General features: G+C 52.5%; 1 protein-coding gene across 1 annotated transcript; it reads left to right on the top strand.

Moving 5' to 3' along the window:
* Positions 1 to 1,070: 1,070 nt before the first annotated feature.
* Positions 1,071 to 27,998, top strand: LOC142031031 (aryl hydrocarbon receptor-like). Its single transcript, XM_075027768.1, has 11 exons — positions 1,071 to 1,181; positions 1,282 to 1,469; positions 14,533 to 14,639; positions 18,943 to 19,032; positions 19,995 to 20,118; positions 20,403 to 20,533; positions 21,351 to 21,553; positions 21,679 to 21,788; positions 22,105 to 22,246; positions 22,952 to 24,557; positions 26,106 to 27,998. Exons 1-11 carry the CDS (start codon positions 1,141 to 1,143, stop codon positions 26,259 to 26,261), a joined length of 2,898 nt encoding a protein of 965 aa, XP_074883869.1. The 5' UTR covers positions 1,071 to 1,140; the 3' UTR covers positions 26,262 to 27,998.

The raw sequence follows: 27,998 nt of genomic DNA, 5'->3' as shown, positions 1-27,998 counted from the left end.
CTTCAGCCCCCCACACCCCAACTCACCCCACCCACCTGTCATTGCCCCCAAACCCCCATCTCCCTCCCATCCACTCATCATTGTCCCCATATCCCATCTCCCCTTCGCTCCCACCCATTGTTCCCACATCCCCCCCATCTTCAGCCCCCCTGCATCGCCACTCATCCCCATCCACCCGTTATCCCCCCATATTCCCCCCCAACCCCATCCTCTCACTCCCATCCACCCATCATTGCCCCCATATTCTGCCTTAACCCCATCCACCCGTTGTCCCCTGCTCGCCCCCCTCACCCCCCCACCCCTGTATTCCCCCATATTCCCCCATGCCCCCCCTCACCCCTATCCCCCCGTATTCCTCCGTATTCCCCCATGCCCCCCTTGCCCCCATCCCCCCGTACTCCTCCATATTCCCACATGCCCCCCTCACCCCCCCACCCCACCCCCCTGTACTCCTCCATATTCCCCCATGCCCCCCTCACCCCCGTATTCCTCCATATTCCCCCATGCCCCCCCTCAACCCCCCACCCCCCGTACTCCTCCATATTCCCCCATGCCCCCGCTAACCCCCCCCACTCCCCGTACTCCTCCATATTCCCCCATGTCCCCCTCACCCCCATCCCCCCGTATTCCTCCATATTCCCCCATGCCCCTCCTCACCCCCATCCCCCCGTACTCCTCCATATTCCCCCCTCACCCCCCCTCACCCCCATCCCCCCGTATTCCTCCATATTTCCCCATCACCCCCCCTCACCCCACCCCCCTGTACTCCTCCATAATCCCCCATGCCCCCCCCACCCCCCGTACTCCTCCATATTCCCCCATGCCCCCCTCACCCCCGTATTCCTCCATATTCCCCCATGCCCCCCCTCACCCCAATCCCCCCGTACTCCTCCCTATTCCCCCTTACCCCCAGCCACCAGCCCCACTCCGCCCCTCACCTCCCGCCCCCCCTCCAGACCCCACGCCCCCCTCGGCCCCCCCAGCCCCTCCTCTCCCGGGGCGGGGGCGGAGGGAGGCGGGACCGCTCCCGCTCCATCTCCCCGCCGGGAGCCCGAGGGTTTCGCGGCGGAGGCCGCGGCCCGCGCGGGGCTGCTCCGGTGACGGCTCCCGCCCCGGGACGCGCTGAGCCCCGGCCCGGCCATGTACGCGGGTCGCAAGCGGAGGAAGCCAGTGCCCCGGGCGTGAGTGGGGGGCGAGGGGAAGGGTCCCGGCGAGGGAGGGAGGGAGGGGGGACGCGGCGTGGCGAGGACCGGCGCCCGGTAACGCGGCTCTGCCCGGCAGGGTGCGGCCGGGGCCGGCCGAAGGCGGCACCTCCAACCCCTCCAAAAGGCACCGGGAGCGGCTGAACTGGGAGCTGGAGCGGCTGGCGGGGCTGCTGCCCTTCCCCGAGGAGGTGGTGGCCGGGCTGGACAAGCTGTCGGTCCTGCGGCTCAGCGCCGGCTACCTCCGCGCCAAGAGCTTCTTCAGCGGTAAGGGCATCGCCGCCCGCAGCGTCCCGCTGGGTTTGCTCCCCTCCCCACCCCCAAAGCGCTTTTTCCCACCCCTGGCTTTCCCCCCCCCCCCCTTTCTGACACCGGATTTTCTCGCTTTGCGATCCCAAACTGCAAAGGCTTCGGGGTGCATCGCGCCTGGGAGAAAGCGGAGCTCCCGCTCGGTTGGAATTAGAGGGATGCGGGCGGGTGAAGTTGATTTTGTTTGTGGGTTCCGCTGAAGTAGAAAATTGAGGTTTAGGCTGAAGGGTTTCAGCGTGAGCCCGGGCTGAGGCTTTGGCAGGCAGAGCTGCGAGGGTGGGTGGTGTGTTTGTGCAGCCCCGCTGGAAAGTTTCACCATGCAAGTGACTTTCTTTTTTTTCTCATTATAATAGAACAGTGAAATACTCAGTGTGCTGACAACGAATAACAATTACCTGTGATGTGGTTACAGTTTATTTGGGAACCTTTTAAAACAGACCGTGTTAAAGACATGCCCGCATTCCACTGGGCTATAATTGCTGTAATTAATAGGAGCCCACAGGAGGGTATTTAGGCAGCCCTGGTGAAATAGCAGTGGCTTGAGAATGCTGCATATGACCTCAGAAACACCATAATTTCTCTTTTTAACTCCAAATCATTGAATGCATTGAATCCCCCCCTTTTTTTTCTCTCCCTTTTCCATTCTCTTTTAAACCCTGCTTGTAGGATTGGCAAGTGGGTGAAATGAAAAATGAACGGCCTCGCAGAGGAGTTCTTTGCCTTGCAGCATCAGGTCAATTTGTTTGTTTGACTGTATTGACTGTGTTTTCTGCACTATTTTTGCCCTGCTAAGGAGCTTTGCTGCATCAGCCTTTGCAATGCTCAATGTGTTACCCCGATCACATCGTCTGCAACAATGCTCTGAAGCAGAGGAAGACCAGCATGGTGCTGGTGTTTCTAATGCACGTTTGTTCTTGCGTGGGGTGGGATTCCGTGGCGCAGTGCGGGCCTTGCTCATCCCCTGAAACATTAATAATTTAAAGTTCACTGCTTAAAGAATTTATAAAACAGAGGGGTAGTAGCGATTCCTTAAAAAGGTGGGTTTGAAATGGCTGGTCTTGTTGCAAAGTGTCACACTAGGAGTTGCTTTGGGGCTTGTCGTCCTTTCCAGGGTGGTTGTGCCCGGACACCATGCAAGCTTGGCTGGGGAACAGCAAGCACAGGATGACTCCGGTGGGGACTGTCCCCCTGCCCAGTGAGTGTCCTGCCTAGGGCTGTGTGTCCTGAGGTTTGGCATTCCTGCATCCCCGACGTGGGGGGTTACTTTGGTTTTGCATTGCGAGAAACTGGGAAATCCCATTCTGAGATTCTCTCTCTTCTTTTTCCTTTTTTCTTTTCTGTCATTCCATCCAGTTTGATTTTGTGGTGCCAACTTCCCGCAACTGCTGAGCACATGAGTACATGTGAGGTACCTGCCTCTGTCTGGTTTAAGGCAGGTCACAGTAATTCAGGTGTGGGAGGGAAGGAGGAAAGCTTCATCCTTTTATATGCAAATGGTGATTGCAGACTTCCTGGAGTCTCTTCTGCAGCTTTAAAAAAAAAAAAAAAATTAAAAGGAGCTCTGGGCCAGCCCATCTACAAAATAAAATTATTTTAATTTACTTTAGTCCCTTTCAGTGTGAATGCCACAGTGATGTTGCTCTCTGACAAGCTGTGCTGGAGCTGAAATAAAGTTCAACTTTGGAAGGCTGCTGTTCAAAATACTCTGCTTATTGCTTATTCTTTCCTTGCCCTTTTTCTTTTTGGTCATCTGCATGTTTAGGGGTTTTTTTCCCCCCTTGGTCTGTTAGAGAACAGGGTTAGGAGGGGCAGCCAGGGTCTGCCTGCCTGCTGCTGAGCCGGCTGAGCTTGCATGCTCCGACTCCCGCTCAGCATCCTTGGATACGTGAAACGGGGTCCCGAGGAGGCTGTTTTAGCTGCTGAATGCTGGCAAGCCCTGTGTGAGATCAGATCAGAAAACGCAAAGAGTTTGGGGTCTTTTTTTTGTTTATTGAGAGCAGCCAGCCCATCCCAGAGCTGTCGGAAGGCAGCTCAGAAACAGGCAGTGCAAACCCTGATATTGACGGGGGAGGAAGAAGGAGCCGGCATCTCCCTCGCTCAAGTATGTCCCTGCTGAGCGCTCCCTGAAAGAGCAACAAGGAAAAGCAAGGGCAGAAGTTCGGGTGTGCTGCCATGCCTTGTGAGAACCATCTTTGCAGCATGTCCTCCTGGAGCAGGTCTCAGCTGGTGCCAGCGATCACTGACAGCAATTCACCCAGCAGATTTGTGCCAGCTGCTGTTTTTCCAGCCCCCATCTTAAATAATTTTTTGTATGTCTCCTTCTCCTGGCTATTTGAAAATTAATTATTTTTAAATTTTATTTCAGCATCTTGATTTATGCATAGCTGATGTGTAGGGAAGTTTATATGGGCTCAAGTGATTAAAAGCAGCTGGGTTCTAGATTTTGGTCCCTGGTAAAGTCTCTGGGAGCTTCCCTTGTTTTGTTTCAGGCTCCCGATCACCTTCTGGCCACATGATAAATTCTTCAAAATGCAGAGCAGGCTTCACAGCCCTCGTTAAACACGTACTTGTGTTTACATTGCAGAGGCTGATCTGCACAGGTCAGGGTGGATTGACTGAGCTGTGCGGTGGAAGCAAACCTGCTATTTGGCTGTTGCTGATAGCTGAGATATGGTGTGCAAGAAGCATCTGTGCGTGCTTTTATCTGAATGGTGGAGCTTTGAACGTTGGTTTGGAGAGGTATTGCGGGAGGTCTTTGATTTTTAAAAAGATATGTTTTTCCTTTATGCATGAGGATTTTTATAGTTTATATGGCCCCAAGTGAAACTGTCCCTGCTCCCTTTCTGCCCCTCTGGAAGCACTACTGAAGTTAGGTGACAGAAATCAGAGGATTTAAGGCTGCTCAGTGTTTTGTTGTTTAATCTCTGGAGTGGTTTAGAGATTATCAAATGTTGTCTTTGTTAAGCAGGTTTATTCATGTAAACAAAAATTTTCTTAGGCTGACGTGCTGAGTACTGGGTTGGGTGCCTCTGCTGTGAAACCCCTGATGCCAGGTTGTGGTCTTCTGCAGGTCTTTGGAATTCCAAAGGACAAGAGCATTCATGTGTGTGTTTGTCTATTAATTCTGTTCCTTTTTCACGGTCTGGCAAATCTTTCCAGTTTAACAAAGTGGGAAGCAGTTTAGTTGCCATGTGCATTCAGCGTCTGTCATGGTTTAACCCCAGCCGGCAACTAAGCCTCATGCAGCCACTTGCTCACTCCCCTCTGGTGGGATGGGGGAGATAATTGGAAGGGTAAAAGTGAGAAAACTCATGGGCTGAGATAAAGACAGTTTAATAGGAAAAGCAAAAGCTGCGTGCGCAAGCAAAGCAAAACAAGGAATTCATTTACCACTTCCCATTGGCAGGCAGGTGTTCAGCCATCTCCAGGAAAGCAGGGCTCTATCACACGTAACGGTGACTTGGGAAAAGAAATGTTATAAATCTAAATGTCCTCCCTTCCTCCTTCTTCCCCCAGCTTTATATGCTGAGCATGGTGTCCTATGGTATGGGATATCCCTTTGGGGTCAGCTGTCCCAGCTGTGTCCCCTCCCAACTTCTTGTGCACCCCCAGCCCACTCACTGGTGGGGTGGGGTGAGAAGCAGAAAAGGCCTTGATGCTGTCTAAGCACTGCTCAGCGATAAGGAAACCATCTCTGTATTATCAATACTGCTTTCAGCACAAATCCAAAACACAGCCCCATACTAGCTACTGTGAAGAAAATTAACTCTATCCCAGCCAAACCAGTAGAGCATCTCTGGGGAAGGAGGGTTCTGTGCCATGATGGCTCTTGGCCATGGTCTGCTCCTGGAGGGAGCACTGCTTTTTGTCTTGTACAGCAATAATGATATAAGATTGTTTAGACAAGTGTTGGGCTGCAAGTCGTGTGGACAGGCGTCCTGATGTCAGGCAGGAGGTTCTCTCTGATTTTGACCATCTGAAGGACACTCTGGCACCCAGGACATAGAGCAGAGAAGTGACTGGGATTGCAGAGTGCCCACCCTGGGACAGCAGGTTTTCCTGTGGCACAGGGCAGGGCTGACAAGGATGGTGGGGAGCCAGCTGTGCCACCAGCAAGCACACGCCGGCATTCCAGGTTTGATCCGTGGTGGGGTGGAAGAGACTTCTCTTGGGATGGAGCAGCACTGCTGTCCTCTGCGTGATGCCCAGGTGCCTTTCTTTTACCCTGTTGTCTGGCTTCGCAGCTGAAAGTGTCTACAAATACTTTCTGTCCATGGGAATGCTGCTTACCATGACAGAGGTGAACTTAGGTGGGGGAGCAGGGCCATGTGGGAGGACTTGAGATGTCCCACCAGGGAGGTGGACTCCAGTGAGGAGCCCGGCCCAGCCCTGCCCTTGCCACATCCCATCCTGCTGAGTAAAGCAGTGCTGACCTGAACCCAGCACTGTTAGCCTGGAGCAAGAGGACCAAAAGAAGCTGAAATTGGCTTCCAAATTGAAGGTCCTATCCAAATGTCAGTGCAAGCTGACTTCTATCTTCTCCTTTCCTATCCAGGTCTCTTTTCTTCTACAACAGTCCCCCCAAATGTCTTCTTTCTTTATTCCGCCTTGGTGAGACAAATATTTTTTATTCTCATTCACCATCTTAATCTTCCTCCCTGCTCTGCAAGAAGCTCTTCCAGTGCATGTGACTCAGTAGAGGTGGGAGCATGCTGCAGGGCTGCCGCTGCCCAGAGCAGCCAGGCGCGGTGGTCTGCATCTCCCCCGAGCCCCCTCTTCTCTCCCCTCTGATGCTGAGGACTGTCCTTGGAGTGGTGCAGCAAAGCCAAGCCGCCGAGCAGCCTCTCTCCTGCCGTCCTGCCGGGGTCTGCACGGCATGTCATACCGGATGAGCGATGGCAGCTTAGCTCGGCGGTGCCTGGCGGGCTGCTCCCCTCTAATCCCTCCCCGTTCCTCCTCTTGATGCCAGGGCCCAGCAAATGCTGCTGGCTTTTGGGGGGGGTCCCCATTTCTTCTGCTTCCCTTGCCTTCTGGAAAGGGGGAGAGAAGAAAGGAAGATGCTCCAGGGGAAGGTTTTTCACTAGGTCTCGCCCTGCCTGGTGATTTGTTAGCAAAAAAGGAAGATGCCTCAAAGGCACTTTGTTGTGTGGCTGTCGGATAACTTCTGTGTTGCCTGGTCCACTTAAGCGCCTGGTGGGACATCAATTGGCAGACCTCAAAACAGGCAAGGGCTCAGTTTGGAGGAATATCTCTCACCGTTTGTTTTCTGCAGCGTGCTGGGAAGGTCGTCCAAGCTGTGGTTCTCATCCTACAGCAAGCCTGGCCCTTGGGCATTCACTTGCCCTCGGGGGCTAGCTCAGTGTCCCCAGGGGGTCCTGTGCCTGTCACAGACCTGTGCCCACGTGGCTCTGTTCCCAGATGCCTGCACGCTGGGGCTTTGCCAGGATTCTACCGTCACCTGAACTGATCTCAGTTGGGCTTTCCTGGGCTTGTGCTGTTTCGGAGAGCTACAACGCAGCATGGCTTTTCCAGCTGTTCCCAGGGAGGAGGCAGCACCGGGTGGCACGCTGCCCGGTACGCTGCCGTTTGCTCATTTGGCTTGAGCTGGTTGCTCTGGCATCAACGTTCAGCAATTGACCCGCAGCCTTCATTTCGTGGGATTTCTCTCGAGGCTTTGAATCAAGTGTAGGGTTTATAAACTGTAGGAAGAGGGATAAGAAAAGCTCAGTCAGTGGTGCCAAGAGGTGCAGGTTGGAACCCTGCTGCAAGCCAGAAATGGGCTAACTGTGCTTCAAAATGGGGCTCCTTGGAGGTGCAGGTGCACCTCTGCCTGTGTGCAGCATCGTACCTGCAGAGCTGGGCTTGCCAGCAGCCAAGGCACAGCCTCGGGGCAGCTCAGATGCATCGCTGACTGGGAGGAGAGGAGGCAAGTACCCTGGCATGTATTGTAGCGTTAGAAATTTTTGGATCAAGATGGATTATCAGCAGCACAGTCTGTCATCGTGGATCAGAGGGTAGATGTAGCCTTCGTTTTGGGCTGTATGTGGTTTTGAGCTATGCATGGTATGTTTTATATGGAAGGTTAGTGTCATGTATCCAAAACCTAAGCAGTTTGCCTCTCCCACGTGTTTTTAAAAAAATAACTCTCCTGCAGGTGTTGAGGGTTGGGGGTTTTCCTGGAGTTCTCTTAAAATTTTAGGTGGCATCTGTAGGATCAATGTGCAGCCTCAGGACTGAGCCTAACTCTTTAAACTATGGTACGAATGCAGACAGTTATTGCTAGAGCTGTGATGGCCCAAAAAGTGCCTAAGCTGCTCCCTGGCAGTCGGGTTAGACTGGAAAAGCACTTTAAATTACGTAGTTATTATAGACCATATAACTGTGCCCCTGAAACCTCTGCTTAGGGGTGAGGGCATGAGACTGGGACGTGTGTTTATTGATGTGCGGTTGTTTAGAGATGACTAAGGTTGCTCGTTTGTTCACTTCATCTGCTCTCACACTTTATGAGCTGTTTGGCCACATACTGCAGACAGCTGTAGCAATAAAGCCTAAGGGATGGTTTAAGAAAATAAAGCCTAGTCCTGTGATCACCCTGATCTCTTAATTGCCTAGGTAATAAGCTGGCCTTGGAAGAGCAATTTAAGCTGGGAAAGTCTTGTGACTTCCTTAGGTAGGCAGTTTTCCTGCTGCCTGCTTTCCTTGCCAAGTATTTCTCCCTGGCTCTCATGAGGGTAGCTGGTAGGAAGCTGTCGGAGGTCCCTGGGGTCTCCACTGGGCTGTTGGTGGCTGCCTGCTCCTCCGCCTACAAGCAACGGGGGTCTTTCAAGGCTCCTTCAAACACAAGCGCGGGAGCAGAGCTGGCAAAAAACTCCAGGTTAAGGTTTTGGGCTGGGATGATGCACACCGAAAGCTCCTGGGGGACCAGTGGTGGGAGCAGGAGAGTTCGAACAGCTATTCTGCTGCAAGAAGAAGGAAAAGCCTGGCAGGTCCTTGTCATCTTTGTCCTTGTTTAAACCTCTGCATGTGCTTCTCCCTTTGAGACCCACGTGCCTTTGGTGACACAACAGAAAACTACACGTAGTCAAGGCCTCCTCGCTTTTAGAAGTGCAATTAGATCTTTTAACAAGACATCCATTATTCACCACACATGTTCATGGAAGGTGGTGTATCCGCACCGTTCAGGCAAGGGATAAATAATTCATCTATTTAATGAAATTTGTGTCAATGGGAAGCTGTGGCAGATATTATGAAATGATAAGTAAAACCGTAGTATCCATTATGAAGGGAAACTCAAGAAGTATTTGCCAGTTGCTAGAAAACGAGCTCCATACAGCTCAGTGGTGAGAAACGAACTGATGGTTCAGCAAACCAGGGAGAAGTCGGCTCTGCTGCCCAGTTTCAGCAAACTCTGCCTGCTTCTCTCGCTATTTCTGTGATGCTCTTTCCTTCTAACGCATTTCAAACACTTGATATCAGAGGAGCTGCTAGCTACATCCTGCGAGTCTTCCATATATGTGGAAGTGTAATAATTTTGCATTGGCTAGGAAGAGCCCAGTTCATGCTCAACAAGGAAAAAAAATATCCCAGAATAGGATATACTTTGCTAAGTGCATGTTCCTGTTCTTTGCTTCTCAAAATAGTTGGACACATGTAAGCTTGCTGTGAAACATGTGGATTAAATGACAGAGCAATGATCAGATTTGGCATGTTGACAGCGTAGATGCCGTCGGAGAAGCCAGAGACGAGGCTGCAGTGCTTTGCCTGCCTTCACAACATCAATTTAACTTTCCACTGGTTTGAGCATGTCACTCAGGAAGGCGTTTGGGCCAAATTTTTCTCCCTTAGCACCACGCCGTTGTTCTCTGCATCGCACACTCCTGCTGAGCCGTGGCTGTGTCACCTGCTGGGTTCCCACCAGTGGAAATGAAAGCTCTTGTGCTGGTTTCACTAGAGTGTTGCAGAATTCATGTGTCGTGATAGAGGGAGGGAGCTGGGATCTTCCTTGGCTTTTTTGGGTGGGCTCACTTGCTCTCGTGGGTGGATGTGGCAGATTTTGGAGGATCTCCCCAGCAGTGCCACTGGGCAATGCAAGTTATTGTTAGCAGGAGGAGACCCTCCCAAGCCAAGGGAGGAGGGAGATGGGTAATGTCTGATACGGGTGACCTGAGGCTGCTGTGGTAGGGAAGGGAACTCATGTGCTCCTGCGCTGCCAGCGGGTTGTGGCAGGCATTGCCTGCCTCCTACCTGGAACCCAGGTGAGCTCATCAGCAAAACCTTTTTCTTATGGTGGGGAAACCCCTTTAGTTAGTTAGTTATTTTAAAAGGAAAATAGCATTCTGACTGGGGGGAAACCACTTTTTGGTTTAAATGACTCTTCTATATTAAAAAATGAAACATCAGTTTATTCAAAAGAAACCTGAAGAGCTTTTTCTCTAAATTTCCAATATTTTGTTTCTTCATTGCAATAAAGTGCAGGCAAACAATTTTGAGGGGTTATTTAATGTGAGGGTGTGTGTACCAAGCAGCAGAGTTGCAGGTCCCTCTGCCCATTAGTATCTTGGAGCTGGAGAGGTGAGTGGGAAAGGAAGATCTGGAGGTAACTCACAGTAAAGTTTTTATTCCCACGTGAGTGGGAGACCTGCTTTTCAGGGTATTTGCACAAATGACAGAAAGAAAGAGGTGGATAGAAGGCAATTTCATTAATAAATAAATCAGCCAATCTATTCTTCCCCATAGAGTGACCAATACGCACTGGGGCATTGAGCCCTACAGCAGAATGCTTGCCAGGAGCACCATTACCAAAACTCCTCTCTCCCCTGCCAAGACCTGCTTATGCTAATAGTTGCTATGCAGATGTCCCTGCCATCACTTGCAGCTGGCTTCAGGGTTTTCTCCCCTACTTTAAATGACACCAGCGGTGGTGGGGAGACATGAGCCCTCGCTGCTCTTGAAAAGCCATGAAGCAGTTGGGTTTCCTTCTGCCGCTTTTCCTGCATCAGCGCCTGGAGTGGGTGTGGGACTGAGTGGTCTCCTTTTCCTCCTTCACAGTCAGCGGCTGATGTGAAATTCTGCTCCCACTTGGAGGTTTTGCCATGTGGAGGGAAGGGGGCTGGGAGATATCCTCTCAAAAATGTTAATACCCACTTGTTGGTGCAGAGATTTCTCAGGTCTGCAAAGCGCCGGCAGGTTCAGGAGTTCACTGGCGAACCTGGTAGGCGGTGAGGTGTCCCTTCAGCATCACGTGAAACAGCTTCCCAGGCTGGGCGCTGCGGGAAGTGCTGTCCTGGGGATGGAGGGAGGAAACCCTCCCCTGTTGGCCCCCCAGCCCTCCTGCTCCTGGGGGTGACAGCACAGGGCCAGGCAGCAGAGACCTGGTGAGTGACGTGGGCACCTGTGCGAGAGGACCACCACGGTGCAGAAAACATCCTCCTCTTGTGGGGAGGGAGATGGGGGCAGGAAGCTCGTTCCTCAGAGATGGGGCCAGGCAGGGAGAGGTTTTTCTTCCTCTGGGCTAAAAGGCTTTTTGTGGCAAAATAGCCTACAGGTCCTGGCAGAAGCTTTTTTTTTTTTTTTTTTTTTTTTTTTTTTTTTACTTTGAAGAAATAGCAGGAAAAACGTGCAAGCCTTGCTGCTTTCCGGTGACCAACTTCTCTCTCCTCACCTTCCTCCTTCCACAGCTGGCAGTGGCAAAGGTGATGCTGTGGCTGGAGTGAGGGAGCCCAGGAAAAGCCACTTCTCTCTTTTTTTTTTTTTTTTTTTTTTTTTTTTTTTCCCCTTCCCCCCTGCAAATTCCTGTCCCCAGTTACACGGTGAGGGTGAAGACTGCACCTTGTCTCCCTGCCCAACATGAAGGCAAGTGCCATGTTGGGAAGGCCACCTTTCCCCTGGTGCTGAGCTTGCCCTGTTCCTGCCTTGCCTTTCCCCGGGGTAGCCGGGCAGGCGGGGAGGATGCCGCAGCGGCTCTCCGGCTCGTCTCCGCTCTGTCAGGCTGATGCGCTGCGACAGTTCTGCTGAATTGCTGACCCAAGGGGCTGTGCGGGGCTATTTATGGAGAGACAAAGCCAGGGGACACCAAGAGGGAGGCCAGACTTAGATGTCCGCAGCCAAGAGCAGGTCATCTTTGGGGTTCCTTAGGTGGCTTGGATGGAAAATGCGCTGTTTGTTGAAGGTCGTGGGAAAACCCCCACAGGGATTCTGGTTTATGTGATAGCAGCCCCTCAGCCCTGGTGGTTCGATCCTGTTTGCAGGAGTAGGCTGGGTTTGGTGGCAGGCATCTGGATGGAGGACAGCGGGCCATCCTCTGATTTTAACTTGTCTTTCCTCTGGCCCCACAGCTTAGGAGCAGCCCAGATGCTGATAGCAAAGTCTATTTTTAGGCAGTGGTTGTGATCAAGTTTTCCTTTTGTGGGGAAATATCAAACCATTAAACCAGAGCTCTGAGTAGAGGGCAGCACCCTTAGCCGCTCTTCTATCATTCAGGTTTATTTTTGTCTCGCACCTCCAGTGCAGCAGCCTGGGAGCTAGCAGAGGAGGACTGAAGATCTTTAATAATTCATAGCTCCTACATTTTGCTCCCAGGAATCAGAAAAGCAAGTTGCTGGAAGAGTGCTGCCAGAAACCCGCTCCATCCACACCACAGGACCCTGCCTGGGTGTTGCGGCCGCCACGCTCGCACGCTGCTCTGCCCGGTGGCCGACCCGTGCCTGGGACCTTGCGCAGGCTTCTTGGGCTCTGACCCAGGCCGGGGACCCTGGGCAGTCCCTTCCCTGGGCGGCAGTGCTCTCAGCAGGACGGCGTTCAGGGTAGGGGAGCAGTTGGGACGCGGCAGCGCGTGCATGCTCAGCAGTGACCTGCTGTCGTACACACACGTGCTGTAACCTTAATCCCGGTGTTCAAATAGGTCCTGAAATAATCTGTGCGGGCTGAGCCCAAGGAGAATTTCTTAGACCTCCCAGAAGCAGGGGGTTTGCTGCCATATCAGGTGTTTCTTTTAATTAAAAGCAATATTAGAACTGGGACGTGCTTTGCATTTGGTTATGGAGCAGAGTCGATCTTTGGGATGGTCCTGTGTCTGGTGGAAGAACATTTTGTCCCCAAAGCCTTACATGCGTACTGGTGAGACTCTGCAGACAGCATCCTTCCTTGTTCCCACCCACCTGTAAGCCAATGCTTGGCAAATTCCCGCTGAGGATGCAGAGGAATTTGGAATGGAAGGTGAGCCCTGGCGGTGGAAGGCGGGGGGGCTTTGCATATGTGCTTGCCTTCCCAGCAGAGAAGTGCTGATAGATGGGGGGACTGCACGTTGGAGACTGAACCAGTCCCTCTGCTTGTGGCTGCCCTGTGAACACGGGCAGTGCTGGGTTCAGCTTCAGACCCTGTGGTCCTGGGAGGCTCGGAGATGCATCTGGAGCATCCACCTTTCCCAGCAGCTGGGAAGCTGCTCGCCCGCAAGCTTCTGCAATGTAGGCGCTGAGGTCCTTCAGGATCTGCTCCACGTGGATGGAGGAGCTAAGTTTCAGCAGCTGCTTTGGCAAGTCACAGGGCTGAGCCTTACAGAGCCTGGTTTCATTTACGTGCTGGTGGCTGGTGCCTTGTGCCTTCTGACTTGCTGCTCTGTCTCGGCTCGCGTCTTTGCTCCCGCTGACAGCTTTATGGGGTGTTGAATTACTTCCAGGGTCCACTTGATGCTCTTGTTGCGTCTGAGCGTGGCAGCTCCTTGGCACATGTAGCACAGGAGCTGGGAAAGGCAAATTCAAAAGAGCTTTTGCTCTCTCTGAGCAGGAGCAAGGGAGTGCACCAGGCAGGCTGCAGTGGCAGCTACTGCTGGTGCCTTGCACCTTTCCTCCCAGGTACCGGTGGGAGCAGCTGGTACTGGTACCAGGTACTGGTACCAGCAGCCAAATGCCATCCTTCGTCCTCACAGTGCTTGCAAGAAGCTTCCTGGCTTTGCTGCAATCTCCACTGTCTCTTGGACAGGCCTGCCATGCACAGGCTTGTTGTCATCTTACTCTTTAAATATTATCCACTCTAAATTACCCCCAGGATTTGTTCTCTTGGGGAGTATAGTAGAAAATTTACAGACACGTCTTTTAGTTAAACTGAGCGACAAATTTCCTCATCTGTATTTATTGTGCATCGATCACTATTAGTTTGCCTGTGATCTCGGGTGTCTGTGTTTGTATTCATCTGTGTGTTTTTCCGTGGTGTTTTTCTCCCGCTGTGAGCTGTGGCTTGCCTTAATTTGATTGAATAAACCTGCTATGTTGCTGAACTGTAATGAGACATCATTGACTGGTCTATCTGGATTGTACCCTTCAAAATGGCATGGTCCTTATCCTGGAAGAGTGGGGTTTGCTGCAATGCCTTTTGAGTAGAGCAGACTTTTGCTGCTGTTGGTCCGCTGTCCTTTGCAAAGTCAGGGCACGCATGAGGTGATCCATTCTAGTTCAGCATCACAAAGAAATGTTGGGTGCAGTGACTTCCCCAGCAAGAGCAGAGCTGCTGCCATGCCCCCAGAGCCAGTGGGGTGTGCATGGTGTGGCACCAAGGCCTAGCCCTTGCTGTTTGCAATTAGTGATGTGAGGCATTGACTCTGTGTCCAGATTGGGACTGGCGACCTCCGTGGTTTCTATTGCTAAATAAAAAGACAGATTTCCAGCTGGTGAGCTCACTAAACACGTCCTTTTGTGCTACTGGTTGCAGGTAACCGCTGGTAAACACAGGACCTCATAGGTGTTGTGCTGATGCCTACCTGCTTTAATGATCCCTGGCTTTAACTGTTCTTTACTTGTAGGTTGTTAAAGGACGGGGCGGGGGGAAGTTGAGGGTATTGGGCGGGGGGGGAAATGTCCTGTTAAAATCAACTCTTTTGAGGTGTGGAGGAAAGACCTGACTACATCACACCTTCCCCTGGCACAGCATTGTCTACCTTTGCAGCCAGGTCCACATTTTGGACGTTCGTGGCGGTGGCTTGCATGCGTTACTGCAGCACACAACGGTCCCTTCCCTTTGCTTTGTGCAGTTGCTCTAAAGAATCATGGTGCCAAAGAAGCGGAGAGGGACGAAGACTGTGACAGTGGACCAGCTCTGGACTCGGCAGCGGTACCGGAGGGTGAGCTGCTTCTGCAGGTTAGTGCTCCTTGCTGGACCCCTCTCCCTGGCAGATGCCTTCAAAGGATTTTTGTCTTGTCCCCTTTCCAGCTCCTTTGAATTTTACCCAAAGAGCAGGCTATTTTGTTATTGATTGCGGGATGTTTTGGTGAAGCAGTGATTTCACGTGGTGTAGCTTGTGGTGCTTCTGACTGAGCAGAGCTTTAAGACCTCTTCAGGTCCCTGGGGCAGAAACTATGTTGCTTCTTCCCTCCTTTTCCCATCCTTCCTGGAGAAAATTGCCATCTCTAAATTGTCTGTGTGTAAGAAACCCTCCATCTTGGTGGAAGCAGGGCTGAATTTCTGAGCACAGAGATTCAGCTCTTCTGCTTCTCTGCCCTCATGTGTAAATGGGCCATAGGTGTAACACAGGAGCCAAGCAGAGCAAGATGTTTTGAGTGTGGTTTTCAGCATAGGCACCCTGGTCCTAACTCAGGTATGGTGTCCCAACACTGGTGAAAACAGGGAAGAAAATGTCGTGGAAGTCGTCCCTGATTTTCAGGCAGTGATGCATGACACTGAGTACATAGATAGGTTCTGATGGGCCGTATGCTCAGCCCATATACACAGGGTACGTGGATTTATCCTGGGAGCTCTGTGAGAGGCATATAGTTGGCTCCTTTGGTGATGTTGGAGGCGACGCTGGTGATGCTGCGGCATGGTTGGGCTGAGCCTGCTGCTTCCATGGTTTATTCAGAGACGCCAGGAGGTGACCTTCTGTCTACAAGCTGTGCCCAGTGAATAGGAAGAGGTCAGGCTCCAGCAGCGCGAGGTCCTGTGAGGACACAGGTCTCCCCTTCCCTCCCTGCCTGGCACCCGGGCACAGGCTGCAGCGCTGTGCCCTTGCCTGGCTGTCATCCAGAGCAGGGTGAGCATGCTGGTCAGCCCCAGCTCCTATCCAAAAGCTCGCTCAGCAGTAAGTATAATTACTGTCTTGCTTGAGAGTTGGGGAGCCAGGATCTCAGTGTCTAGTGAGAGAAATGCTAAAGCCAGGCTGGTTAATAACCAAAACCCTGAGGCTTTTCTACTGTGCATGTAACAAAACCGTGCTCAGCAGGGCTGGCTGGGGATTGATGTCCTGCTCATCAGCTCCTCCCAGAGTTTGATTCCACCCTTTTAGAGGTACAAAGCTGGGTGTTAAAAGCTCTGGGTTTAGATTTGGCTCTCCCAGGTGTCCCTCTGTATGATGCTGGACGTGGCAGGGGCTCAGAACTTGCCTCTGTGCCCCAAGGAAATGCTCCTACATGTTTATAAAATTACTTCCACATGATCTGTCACTTTTGATGTCCAAACTTCCTTTGTCTCATCTCTTGGTCCACCCTGATTCTTCCCTTCCCCTCCTCTAATTTTCCAGCCTTACTTTTTTTGGTCTGTCCTTTTCCACCAAGGCTTTCTCCAGCAGCAATCTCAGCAGAGGAAAGTATCTTAAACTGAAGTTAAGCAAGAAAATCCCTCTGAAGGGGCCAAGGCCTTAGCAAGGCTGAGAACTGCGTGGACCACCTCTGCCTAGGTGCACAGTGCTGCAAGTACACATTGCTGGCTGCAGGGTATTAAATCTGCCTGCTGGTCAGTGCAGTTGGGGAGGGACAGAGTGCTGCAAGATGTTGCTTGCTCCCGCTGCGGCAGAGCAATGCCTCCGAAGCTCCTCAAAGGGTTAAAGTGCATTTAGCAGCACTAATTAACCTCTGCAGCAGATTCCCACACACTGAGATCAACCCCAGTAAATAGAGAGAGTGTTTGTGCCCAGAATAAAGGGAAGGAGAGGGGGGAGAAACACCGACCTGGACAATGAAACAGGAGTTGGCAGCAACAATAGCTGCACTTGGCTGAGACTACACGCTAGACCCTAATTAATCCTGATGTCTATACATTACGAAGCGGGGGAAGCAGGCCAGGGCTGGCTACTGTGGCTTCCCTGCCTCAGGTTAGTGGTACAGGATGGTTTTGGCTCTGGATAGCCATAGGGCTTCTGGGGTGCATGCTGCAGGAGAACCCCTGCCTTCTAGAAGACTCCTGCTTTGAGCTGGCAGGAGTGTCCTCTTGCCCCCGGGGAGGGGTGACCAGGTGGTTCTGGCAGTGAGAGCTGTTTGGCTTCTGGGGAGCTAAACTGGTGATTTTCTTGGGTTTTCATGGCCTTTTTGCTCTTAGGCAGCACCATGGGCTTGAAGGTGTTGACTGGAAGTCTATCAGGATCATGTCAAGGCTGGGGAAACTGAGTCACAGAGTGTTGCCTACCACTTGGGGTCAAGGGGAGACTCCTGTGGGCCTGCTCCCAGCCCTGGCAAGGTGATGACAAGGTCTTCAAAGCACTGGGGTCTGTGCCACCGAAGCTTGCTCCCCATGGTTGGCAAAGGTTGGTGCAGTGCTTGCATGCCTGCAGCACTTGGGGGTGCTCCCCTGGATCCTGCCAGTGCCTGTGTTAGCAATGTTCTTTCATGTATCAGCTCCTGCTGGGTGCCAGAGAGCAGGGATGAAGAGCCAGGGCTCCTGGGACAGCAGCTGCACTCCCAAACTGGTAGGAACGCTCCTCTGCAACTTCTAATCTTCACGGACCTCCAGGTGCAAAGGACACTATTAGCCAGCACCCTGGTCCCTTCTCCTGTGTCCTGTCCTGCCAGCCCTGGGGCTGCTGGCTCAGAGAAAACACCCAAATTACTTCCCAAATTTGTTAGGCTGGTGGGAATGAGCCCCTCTTGAGGAAGACGGAGGCTCTGAGCAGCTCAGCCTGTTCCTGCTGGGAAATGCAATGCTCCCTTGGATGTTGACTTTGCAGTCCTGGAGCTCGAGGAGAGGATGGAAGGGCCAGTGAACTGTAAAATATGTAAGTTGTGTAACATTAAAAATGCATTGGAAACTTCAGATTGATGGCTGCACTTGCTATTTTCTGTGGGGAGGGCTTAGTGCTTCAAACCTGCATGGGTGAAGCAGCTTGAGTATTTATTTTGTGAAAACAGAGCACAGCATTCAGCCTGTTTGGATGGAGGGCATGCATGAATGAGCACGTGCTCCAGCACGGGCTGTTAGCATTGTGTAAATCTGTACACCACACAGAGAGCGAGCTCCAGAGGAAGGGGAGCGTGGCTGGGAGTGTCTTGTGGCTAACGTGGCCACGGTCCTTCTCCAGGCCTCCCCTCTGGCACCTGAGGAGGACAGGAGGGATGCAAACAAGGCCAGAAGCTGGGCAGGTTTCTCCCAAACCAACAGGAGTATCCCCATCCACATGGGCCAGGCAGCAGCAGGGAATGCCCAGCCAAGGCTGGCAGTACTCAGTGATCTGCGGTGGGTTTGCTCTCCACTGAACATCCCCCAGCCTTTCCAGCCTCACGCCATCCTAAGCCATGCATGGCTGCCAAGACCATCCTGGGCTGTGGGGATGATGGGAACTACATGAGCGGAGCCACCCAGGTAGATGCGGGTCAACATTAAATGCAGCCGACATGAAACGTTGTTCTGATTCAAGGTTGTCAGAAAGGCTTGTTTCCGCCAGAATATCACAATGGACCAGTTCCTGATGGTGTCCGGTTTCGTTCTGCAAAGAGTTCTGAGATTTTTATTTGCTCTTCACATAGGATGAGTATAAATGTCCAAGTCTGAGTCTGAGTGAACGCTTCCAGGATGGAAGCAAAGTTTTCCATCAGTTTGGATTAGGATACGCTTGGGCAGCTGTATGGAAGAGCTACATGACCTCAAAGAAACCCAGCAGAAGGTATCGTCTGTTTTCTCGGTGAGCTCAGCTCTGCTGATATTGATCCCCATTTTCCTCCAGCCAGCCTTCAGTTGGTGAGGTTTATTCAAGCAAGGCAGAGTGGAGGAAAATCTGAGAATGAGCTGCAGGCCTTGACCTCTGATAGGTAAAGCAGATTCACCAGGTCTGCGAAAACCTGGGTTTTTAGGTGCATGTTCTCTGGCACCACGGCAAGGTACGTGCATAGAGGCAATTGCAAGGTTGGAGGTCTCTGGTGCTGTTCCTGTCCTGCAGAAAGGGTATGAAACCAAGAAGCTGCTTGAACAGTGCACTGGAGGATTTGGTGAGAGCCAGGGCAGTACCCAGTGTTATGACAGTGAGATGCCATTGGGAAGGGTTTTCTTTCCTTCCAGGGCTTCCTGTGCTTTGTCTCCTGCTCTACACCTTTCTCTTGGTGGGGGAGCGGCTCAGCTGCCTGCTAGCTGGGTCCAGCCAGGACTTGGGTGACTAGTGTCCAAGCAGAATGGAACTCACCATCCTGCTAGAAAAGGGTGATGTGAGCATGGCGTGTACCTGCTGATCTCCCCTCTCCCCTAGGCACTCAATGGCTTTGTGCTGGTGGTGACATCGGAAGGACTGATATTTTACTCCTCGCATACAATTCAGGACTATCTTGGATTTCACCAGGTTGGTGGAACACCTCTGTCTCACTGCGGTGGGTTTGCAGAGTGGATTTTTCCTTGGTGGTGAATAGCTCCAGGTTCCCTGCAGGGGAGGAAGCTCTGCAGGGACCACAAGGTCTTGGGGGGCTACATGGGGCTTTTCCTTGGTCTTGTGAATTTGGACCTCATGTTGCCAGACATAGTCATTGGGAGGTGTCAAAGCAACTTTACTACCCCACAGATGCTTTCCACCAGCCACATTGACAGGCTATGAAGTTCAAGGCCCTGTTGTGTAATGCCATGGTGAGATGTCTGGGGTTCCCTGCCTTTGGGCACTCGCTCCTCTGGGTGACCCCTGGTAAATCCCATAAGGCTGGAGTGCTTTGTGGTTATCTGGGCACCCGGGTAACCTGGAAGGCACTAGGTCAGATTTACAGAGAAGTGGGACTTACCTACAGTCCTTTAGTTACTGTGATTTGGTGTTGCCCCCACACAGGTGGCTTTCCCCCAAATCTGGGGTAGATGAGGATTGTCCATCTGGGCAGAGGGAGCAAGTCCTGGAGCAGATGCCTTATTCTCTTGGGAACAGTGTAGGAATGGGGTGGCTTTGCTGCTGTTTTGTTCCCAAACCCATGTTTTCATCTCATCCCATTAGTCAGCACTAGGATTTTGAAGGACACCATGCTGCAGGGACGAGTGTGTCAGAGGGGGAGCTGTATTGCTGATGCTAGTGGCTTTTTAGGAGGGGGGGGAGGTCTGGCCCAACATGGGCAAGGGGTCCTTAGAGCCAGATGTGCTGTCTGTTCCCACCAGCATCAGCTCTGGTGGAAGGTCTCCAACCTCATTCAGCCAGGGACCTAGTTGAGCACCAGGGAAATTGGCTAAGATATGGCCAGTTCGGGCTGTGACAGGCTGTTTCCAGGTGGGACGTGAAAACTGGCGCCTGGGGACAGGCTGCAGAGCTCACGCATTGCTTTTTTCCTCTAGACAGATGTCATGCACCAGAGTGTCTTTGAGCTGATCCACACTGAGGACCAGCAGGAATTCAGACGCAACCTCCACTGGGCCCTCAACCCACCCCACGCTCCGGAGGGGGAGCCTTCTCCAGAAGGTAAACGCAGGCTGGGAGCCAGGCATCCTGGTTGGCATGAGATGTGTAGCTCCCCACTTACGCCGGGGAGCCCAGCTCCCTGCCACCGCATGCGTGGGGCTTTGTCCTTGTGGCTCAAGCCATGGCTTCATCCAAACATTGTGGCTTTCCCCAAGTTTCTGTTGCTGTACTCTGCAAACTGCTGCAGTGCCTGATGCTGGGGACCTCCAGCCTTTTCTAGGGACCTGCAACCCTTGCTGGGGGGGATCTTTGCTTGCTCCTCTCTTAGTTGCTCTCTCCCACAGTGGGGAAGAGTCTCAGCTCTTCTGCTGTCGCCTACAAGCCGGATCAGCTGCCCCCAGAAAACTCCTCCTTTCTGGAAAGGAGCTTTGTGTGCCGTTTTCGCTGCCTCCTGGATAATTCCTCCGGCTTCCTGGTGAGTACAGACCCGCACTGTGACCTCCACAGCAGGAGGGGTGCAGGCTCACCCCGAGGGGTTCGTGCCACTGCTGAAGCATAAAAGTTGGCCTTGAAAGACCCAGCGCTCCTTTCTGCTGTGTGCAGCACTTGCCTGTCTCAACAAGGAGATATTTCTGCTGGTTTTCATAGGTTTGGTCTGTACCTACAACCTCTCTGTGTGGGTTTTGTTCCTCTCCTCTCAGAGATGCTGGATCTTGAACAAAAGTGCTTTTCCTCCACATGTTCTGCTAGGTTTTTGTGTTAAAGGCATGTCTTAAGACCAAGTAGGTCGCATTCATCCCTCCTCCTCTCTGCTACAAGTTAATGGGGTTCTTCATAATCACAGGTGTAACAATCCTGTTTCTCCCTCTCATCCCACTTTAGTCTGGAAACTCAACACAAAGACTCTGGGTTGCCCCTTGTTTAGAAGAAGTACTATGATCCCTGATGGGCCTGTGATATAGCTCAGTTAAAATGCAAAGCAGCTCATGCATTATGCGATGCTCTGATGCAACTGCAGCATGTGCTCAGTCCCGCTGTGTGTCTGAGCCCTGGGACGGCAGTGAGTGGCTGCAGGGGGAGAAAGTAGTGAGCTGCTGCTGCAGGGAGCTCAGTGTAGCATCCCTTTGATCCTCTGTCTCATTTTAGTGGGGAGCACTGGAGTCACAAGGGTCAAGTCACGAGGAATTGCTTGCATCAAGTCTGCGGCGAGATGGCTTGCTTTTTGTGCAGCTCTCCTCCCTCTCTTCTCTCTCCATCCAATTTTCTGTGTGACACTGAACTTCTCTTCCTAGGCTTTAAACCTTCAAGGCAGGCTGAAATTCCTTCATGGGCAGAACAAAAGGTCTGAAGATGGGTCTGCACTGCCACCCCAGCTGGCTCTCTTCGCTATCTCCACCCCCTTGCAGCCCCCGTCCATCCTGCAGATCCGAACCAAGAACATGATCTTCAGGACGAAGCACAAGCTGGACTTCACCCCCTTGGCGTGCGATGCCAAGTAAGCAGCAGAGCTGATTTGAGGGGTGACGCTGCGAACTTCCAGCGTGCCATTCCTTACTCTGCCTGGGTGATGTCCCACTCCGGCTCTGCCTCTGAGCTGGGTTCATTCTCCGTCTCCCACAGGGGGAAGATCGTTTTGGGCTACACCGAGGCAGAGCTGCGGATGTGTGGCACTGGCTACCAGTTCGTCCACGCTGCTGACATGCTGTACTGTGCCGAGAACCACGTCAGGAGTAAGAGTCCCTTCTCTGGTTGCTTGTGCTGATGAGCGGGCTGGGACTATGGGCAGCTCTGTTGGCTGCCATGTCAAGCCTGGCAGCTCTTTCCCATAGGATGCTTTGCTTTATGCTTTGCTATGTCACTGCAGGGAGCTTGGGGTGGAGTGTAGTGAGGGGTATTTAGCTGGGATGGTGTCCCCTGTGTGTGCCAGCCATGCTACTGCTGTGACTCCACCTGCTTATCCCAGCTGGAAACAGCAGCATCACCGGAGGCAGCCCTGCCTCTGGTGAGGTGCTGACAGCCCTCAGCATGTGTGCTTCCTCCCGGCAGTGATGAAGACGGGCGAGAGCGGCCTGACAGTCTTCCGCTTGCTGACGAAGGAGAATCGCTGGAAGTGGGTGCAGGCCAATGCGCGGCTCGTCTACAAGAACGGCAAGCCCGAGTACATCATTGTCACACAGAGACCCCTTGTGTAAGTGCCATCTGGGTACAGCCCAGGCTGGGATGGGGACAGGCTGGCTTTTTCCATCCGTGTGGGCTCTGGGATGCCCTGAGCAGGGTAGGATGTTTGATTCGTCATTGCTTCTTGTGCCTTTTAAAGGAGCAACCATAGGATACTGTGCTTTGATGCTGTTCAGCCACATTCCCCTCTGCAAGGCCACCCTGCAAGTATGGGAGCATGCTGAGCAGTGCCCTGCACCTCACATCCCCGCTCCGGTGTCCTGGGCACTGGTCCAGACTTACCCTGGGGAGACTGGTGGCCACTCTCCAGCAGCTGTAGGGACATGTGGGTGCAGGAACAGCAAGGACCTCAGATGTGGCTGGCATATGGCCGCAGCCAGACATCCCTGTCCTAAGGGGTGGCTGCAGCATAGATGAGCAGAGCAAAGGTGTGACTTCTGTCTGGCAGAGAGCTCTGTTACCCTTTGCACTTTAAGTATCCTCTTGGTTATGCTGAGGATGTGTGGCTTTATGTGTATGTATATATAAAAATGTGTGTGTATTTGTACGTAAATGCATACATATATGTGCATGTGTGTGGTTCTGCTTGGTACATGCATGCTGATCATAGCAAAGGGGCTTTGGCTTGCAGGAATCACAATTATCCATTGCAGAAGCATTTTGCAGGGTGTGTTTGTGCACATGCAAGCTGCAGTCTCCTCTTTCTGCCCTGCAGAGATGAAGAAGGAGGAGAGCACCTTCGGAAACGGTCCATGCATCTTCCCTTTACCTTTGCTACAGGAGAGGCGCTCTTATACCAAAGCGCTTACCCTCTCCCGGGCTTCCCTGACCCTTTCCAGAGCAAAGGGAAAACCAGCAAGTCCAAGAAGATCTCCCACAGCCATGGAGTGCGATCCCAGAAGAATGGTATTGACCCAAGTTCTCTGCTGGGTGCCGTGATGCGACAGGACAAGGCGGTGTACGCCTCCCATCCAGCTCCTGCACCTAACCACTCCTTCAGCAGCAGTTTTGTGGACCAACTCAAAGATGTGTCCTTGCTGGATGCAGGAAGAGATGCCTGGAGTATGGGTGCTGCTCCTGTTTCTTCAAGGGGGGACCAGCTCAAAGAGGAGCTGGTGGATTTGCAGCAGGAGGATCCTCTCTTGGCCACCCTGGACTCACTTTCAATTAAGAGTGATGAGAGCTGTTCCAACAACGAGCTCTTCAGTGCACTGGAGGGCCTGGGGTTGAATGCTGAGGACCTGGAGCTCCTCCTGTTGGATGAGAAAATGGTGATGGTCAATATGGACCCTGACCACAACCAGTTCCTGAATAACTGCCTCGCCAGCAACAAGATTCTCTCCTACATCCACACCACTCTGGTGAACAAGCACGAAGGAGGACAACAGGTCTGTCCCCTGCCAGGTACATCCCCGAGCCCATGTGGAGACACCACTATGTGCCAGGACCACGCAGATTATGAGGACTCGCAGTACCTGCCCCAGCACATGGCGCAGCCCAGCGTTACCCCGGGCCAGCTCCCTGCTCCGCTGTGGGAACAGCCCCTCCATGCTGTGCCAGGGCAGCCAACTCTGCTGCTGCCGGAACCAGCCAAGGAGGAAGAGCTGTCCGATGGCTCGCAGTGGAGGCCAGCTGGGGAGGAGGGTCTGCTCCGCTTCCTCCAGCCGGCGCGGGGCACCCCATGGGACAAGGCGCCCGGCTTACCCCCAGGAGCCCCCTGCCCACAGGTGCCACCCAGGGCTCGGCAGCTGGAGGGTGACTTCCCAGCCATGCATCCCACCCAAGAGGATGCTCGCCTGTCCTTCTCCCTGCCCAGCCAATGCCAGGGCTGTGTGGGACCACCCAGCCAGCCGAAACACCGTCACTTGCTGGTTAATGGGTTGTGTGGCCACGGCCCTGACTCTGCTCCACACGTCCTTCCCAGCAGCAGCTCCAGCCCATGGCAGGACTATGTTTCCCCACTCCTGGGGTCCCCAGCTCAGCCTGGTTTTTACAGCATCAGCCAAGACTTGATCTCCCAGCACCAGGGCTGCTTGGGTCCAGGGCCCGGCACATCAACAGTACACTTTAACCTGAACGGATTTTGCAGCATGGAAACTGTGGGCAGTGGGGGGTCCCAGGAAGAGATGGCTCCATACCCCAGTTTTTCCCCCCCCTCCTCATACCAGCTTATTCCTGAGAAGCAGCTGAGCCCTGTTCCCTCCATGCCCCAGCACCCTTTTCCAAGCTCAGCTTCAGGGTGCTTTGGGAGCACTGGCAGCCCACTGGAGACTCCCTATGGGACGTACACCTCTGCATTGAGCCAGGAGAGCAGGCACAGGGTAAGGGCCTTTCTCCGCTCTCATGCTCAGTATTTTCTGTGCTGGTATTTCCTGGGGGTCTCAGCACAGGGAGGCACACACTGTCTGGTTGGTAGACAGGTATCGATTTGCTCTAGCTGGTGCATGGCCAGAAAGGAAGACTTGAGGAGCTTTTCTTTGCACCAAGGGTTGAAGAGCAAAAGAACAGAATGTGTGTTCCTCCCTTTAGAAGGTGGCTGTCTCTGGGTCTGATTTCCATATGGTTTGTTTAATTGCCATTTCTGTACAGGGAGTAATTCCAACCATGCACTGGTAAGCTTTGATGGGTGGTAGAAAGCATGTGCAAGATGAAGATCTTCTGTACTGTAAGGTCTTTCCTTTATGGAAGTGTCCCCTAGCCTGTGCACAACCCCTATTGAGAGCCCATCCAGCTGCTGCTAGCCCTCCGGCATCACAAGGTGAGGTCTGCAGCATTGAATCTGAGTGTCACAGTGCCCTTCAGGGCTGTCCTCGCAACTGACTCCCCTGGGATTGGGGCCAACACCCCAAACTGGGGCTGCCTGGGGAGGTTGTAGGGAGTGAAAGCTGCCTGGCCCTTTCCCCTCTCCCTGATGCAGATGCCATGCATGTCTGTAAGGACCATCGACTTTCTGGGCTGGGGCTGGTAGCATGGAGAGCTGGTCTAGGTCCTGGCGGAGCCTATCTCTGCAGTGATGCTTCCCCAGCCCACAGCTCCACCAGGCAGGGTGAGATGTCTAGGGTGGGTCTGTCCTGCCTCCCTGCTTACCCAGCCCTGCCCTGGCGATTACTGTCCACAGGGCAGCTTGTTCCTCGGTGCCAGATGACATCTGCTACTGGAAGGGTGCCCTGCTGTCTCACAGGCATCTCTGTGTTAACCTCTGTGGCCATCAAATGCTGATAAAGCATCTTCTGCTTCTTCCTGAAGGCCATACCCTGCACCTCAGTCCTCCCATTCTCCATCTCCTCCAATTCGATACACCAGGCACCTTCTAGCTGTGTTGAAGAGCTTGATTCTAGTCCAGCCTAGGGGTTTGGGAGCTTGTAGGACCAGTGAAGAACAGCCCTGACACATCTCTTGAGCTTGGTGGCCACCTCTTGTGGCTGGCATGTTTTTGGCTTTCCAGGAGGAGTGCAACAAGGGTGCAAGACCCAGGTGCTTGCTTCAGATGCACTCCAGGTGCCTGTGATTTACAGATGGGTTTCATGAGTGAGCTGCAGGGCTGTGATTACCTGGTCAGGCTTTGCAAAGGTCAAATAGCAGGTCAGTAGGTGAAAATTAGTGCCAGCTGAAGAAGTTGGATGCACTTGCCCTCTATGTGCTTTTCAGCCTCTTGTCAATGAAGTGACGGGTTGGCATTTGCAAGAGAGGCCCTGGGGGAGGGTGTGGGGATGTGTATGGGGTCACTGCTAACCCCCTGTACCACCGGGGGTGGTAGGGCAGGAGCAGACGTGCTCCCCCTCCCGCCAGCCTCCACTGGGCATCAGCCCGACCAGTACTAGTAAAACGTTGCAAAATGCCTCAGCACTGTTTTCTCTCTTTTCTTCTAGCCTGAAAGCAGCTGTGTTTTGCCCAGGTCTCCCATGGGACTTTCTGGAGACCACCCGGTGCTGGGGGGGAGCCTGGCTCCCCCCTGCCAGCCGCACCCCCGGGCAGAAGCACTGCCAGATCACCCTCATGCCTCCAGCGGTGACTTCTGTCTCTAGGAGAGAAAGACTGGAATGGACAAAGCAGGACTATTCCCAGGGGAAGGAGCTTCCTTCAAGTTGCAGATAACAAACCTTCCCCCTGCCACACATGTCCTGCCATTGCCCTTGATGTTGGTTGCTTTGGCTCAGCTGGGGGTTTTTTCTTTTTTTTTTCTTTTTTCTTTTTTTTTTTTTTTCTCCATCAACTTCCCACAGACCTGCCCCTGCCGAGGCTCCATGTGCTGGTCCCATGGAGGTGTCCCTGGCCTGGGTAGGGCAGTAGCAGGCAGGAGAGCTGGAGGGCAGATTTCCCCAGGGCACAGGAAGAAGCTGGGCTGTGATGTGGGTCAGCCGGCACGTGCAGCCTCGTCTTTATCTCATGGTGTTCAAGAGTTGTGTGGCTCTTGGTCAGCTGGAGGATCTCAGAGCACATTTGTCACTTGCTGTCTCTCATCCTACCCACCCGACCTCCTTGCTCTTGTTTCCCTAGTGGGGTGAGTGTCTTCCCATCCTGCCTGCACATCTTACTGAGAGTCAATTTTGAAAAGTTTGGGCCTTTTATGGTTGCTGCTGTCTTTAAATGGCATTCGGAGACTAACTGCTGCTCTGGAAACAAAAAAAGGATTGCTCTCTATTACTAGCCAGGCTGCTGTGTTGAAGGTGTGATGTTTGTGTGGCAAATCCCACACTTTGCCATGAAGCCAGGGACCGAGTCCTCCATCACACTAGTCTTTGCAGTTCTGCTGTTAACTGAGTGCATTTTTTGGTGTGTTTTGCCAGGCTTCTGGAAACCCAGGCTGTTTCCGTGGCTGTCACTTGGCTCCCACAGTTCAGTAGTCCCTGACAATGTCTGGGCAAGGCAGCCCTCGCCCCAAAGGACAAGCAGGTTTCTGATGGCTAACGTCCTCCAGCTTCGCCAAAGCTTTGCAATTACATGCATGATCCAACACAGATGCAAGACTTGTGTGTCCAAAAAAAAAAAAAAGACAGGAAAAGTTTTCACCTCTGGTATTAGATTTCCTGCCATCCCAGCCAGGCACCTGTGGCTGTGACCACATTGTACAGGTATTGCCTGTTTTATAAAGAAAGTGAACCCTGACTTCTGTTCTTGTGTTGCACTAGTCCTTCCTCACCCCAGGTTTCCCTGTGTCCCGGGTGTTCCCATTTGTTAGGATACAGATTAGAGCTCCTGTAGGGAACACCCTGGGTTTTGCTGTATGTGACGTGCCCAGGTTGGCTGATAAGCAGTTTTTCTCCTGGGTGATGGGGTCTGAAGTACCTGGATGGGCAGCAGGGGTCATTCCCAAATAGCAGGAGCAGGCTGGCGTGTAAGCCGTAACTTGCATCTGTGCCTAAAAAGATTGCAGATAAGTAGTAGAGCTGCCTAACCTAAGGAGATTTCAGATTTAATGTACAAAAAAAAAAAGTTTTCAGTAAGATAAAAAAAATAACTATAATGATACTTAATTTTAAGTACTGATAGAGTGATATTTTCCCACAGAAAATAAATACAGCCCATATGTGTGTATATAACATGAGTTGACAGACTTATTTTTATGCCACTCCAGTGGAGGAAAAAAACCTCTTACCTTCCCAAAGTAGCATCCTATGGAATGGGACAAAGAGGCTGTTCAAAAGATCAGAAATACAGCAACCCTTCAGGAAACCTGACAAAGCATCATCCCTCCTCCTGTGTGTCTGGCTTCGGTTTCATGTGAACTTTCTAGCCTTTTCATTTCAATAAATGGTTTTGGA

Source organism: Buteo buteo, chromosome 5 (genome assembly GCF_964188355.1).
Source record: "Buteo buteo chromosome 5, bButBut1.hap1.1, whole genome shotgun sequence".
Lineage (NCBI taxonomy): Eukaryota > Metazoa > Chordata > Aves > Accipitriformes > Accipitridae > Buteo > Buteo buteo.
The sequence above is the reverse complement of the archived record's forward strand: the minus strand, read 5'-3'. Positions and strand labels throughout refer to the sequence as shown.

Excerpts from the sequence above, each read along its gene's own strand:
- LOC142031031 (XM_075027768.1), top strand. The coding sequence starts at position 1,141 with ATGTACGCGGGTCGCAAGCGGAGGAAGCCAGTGCCCCGGGC. Across the intron at positions 21,554-21,678 it reads CCCTTGGCGTGCGATGCCAA|GGGGAAGATCGTTTTGGGCT; the intron begins GTAAGCAGCAGA and ends CGTCTCCCACAG. Across the intron at positions 24,558-26,105 it reads GCCAGGAGAGCAGGCACAGG|CCTGAAAGCAGCTGTGTTTT; the intron begins GTAAGGGCCTTT and ends CTTTTCTTCTAG.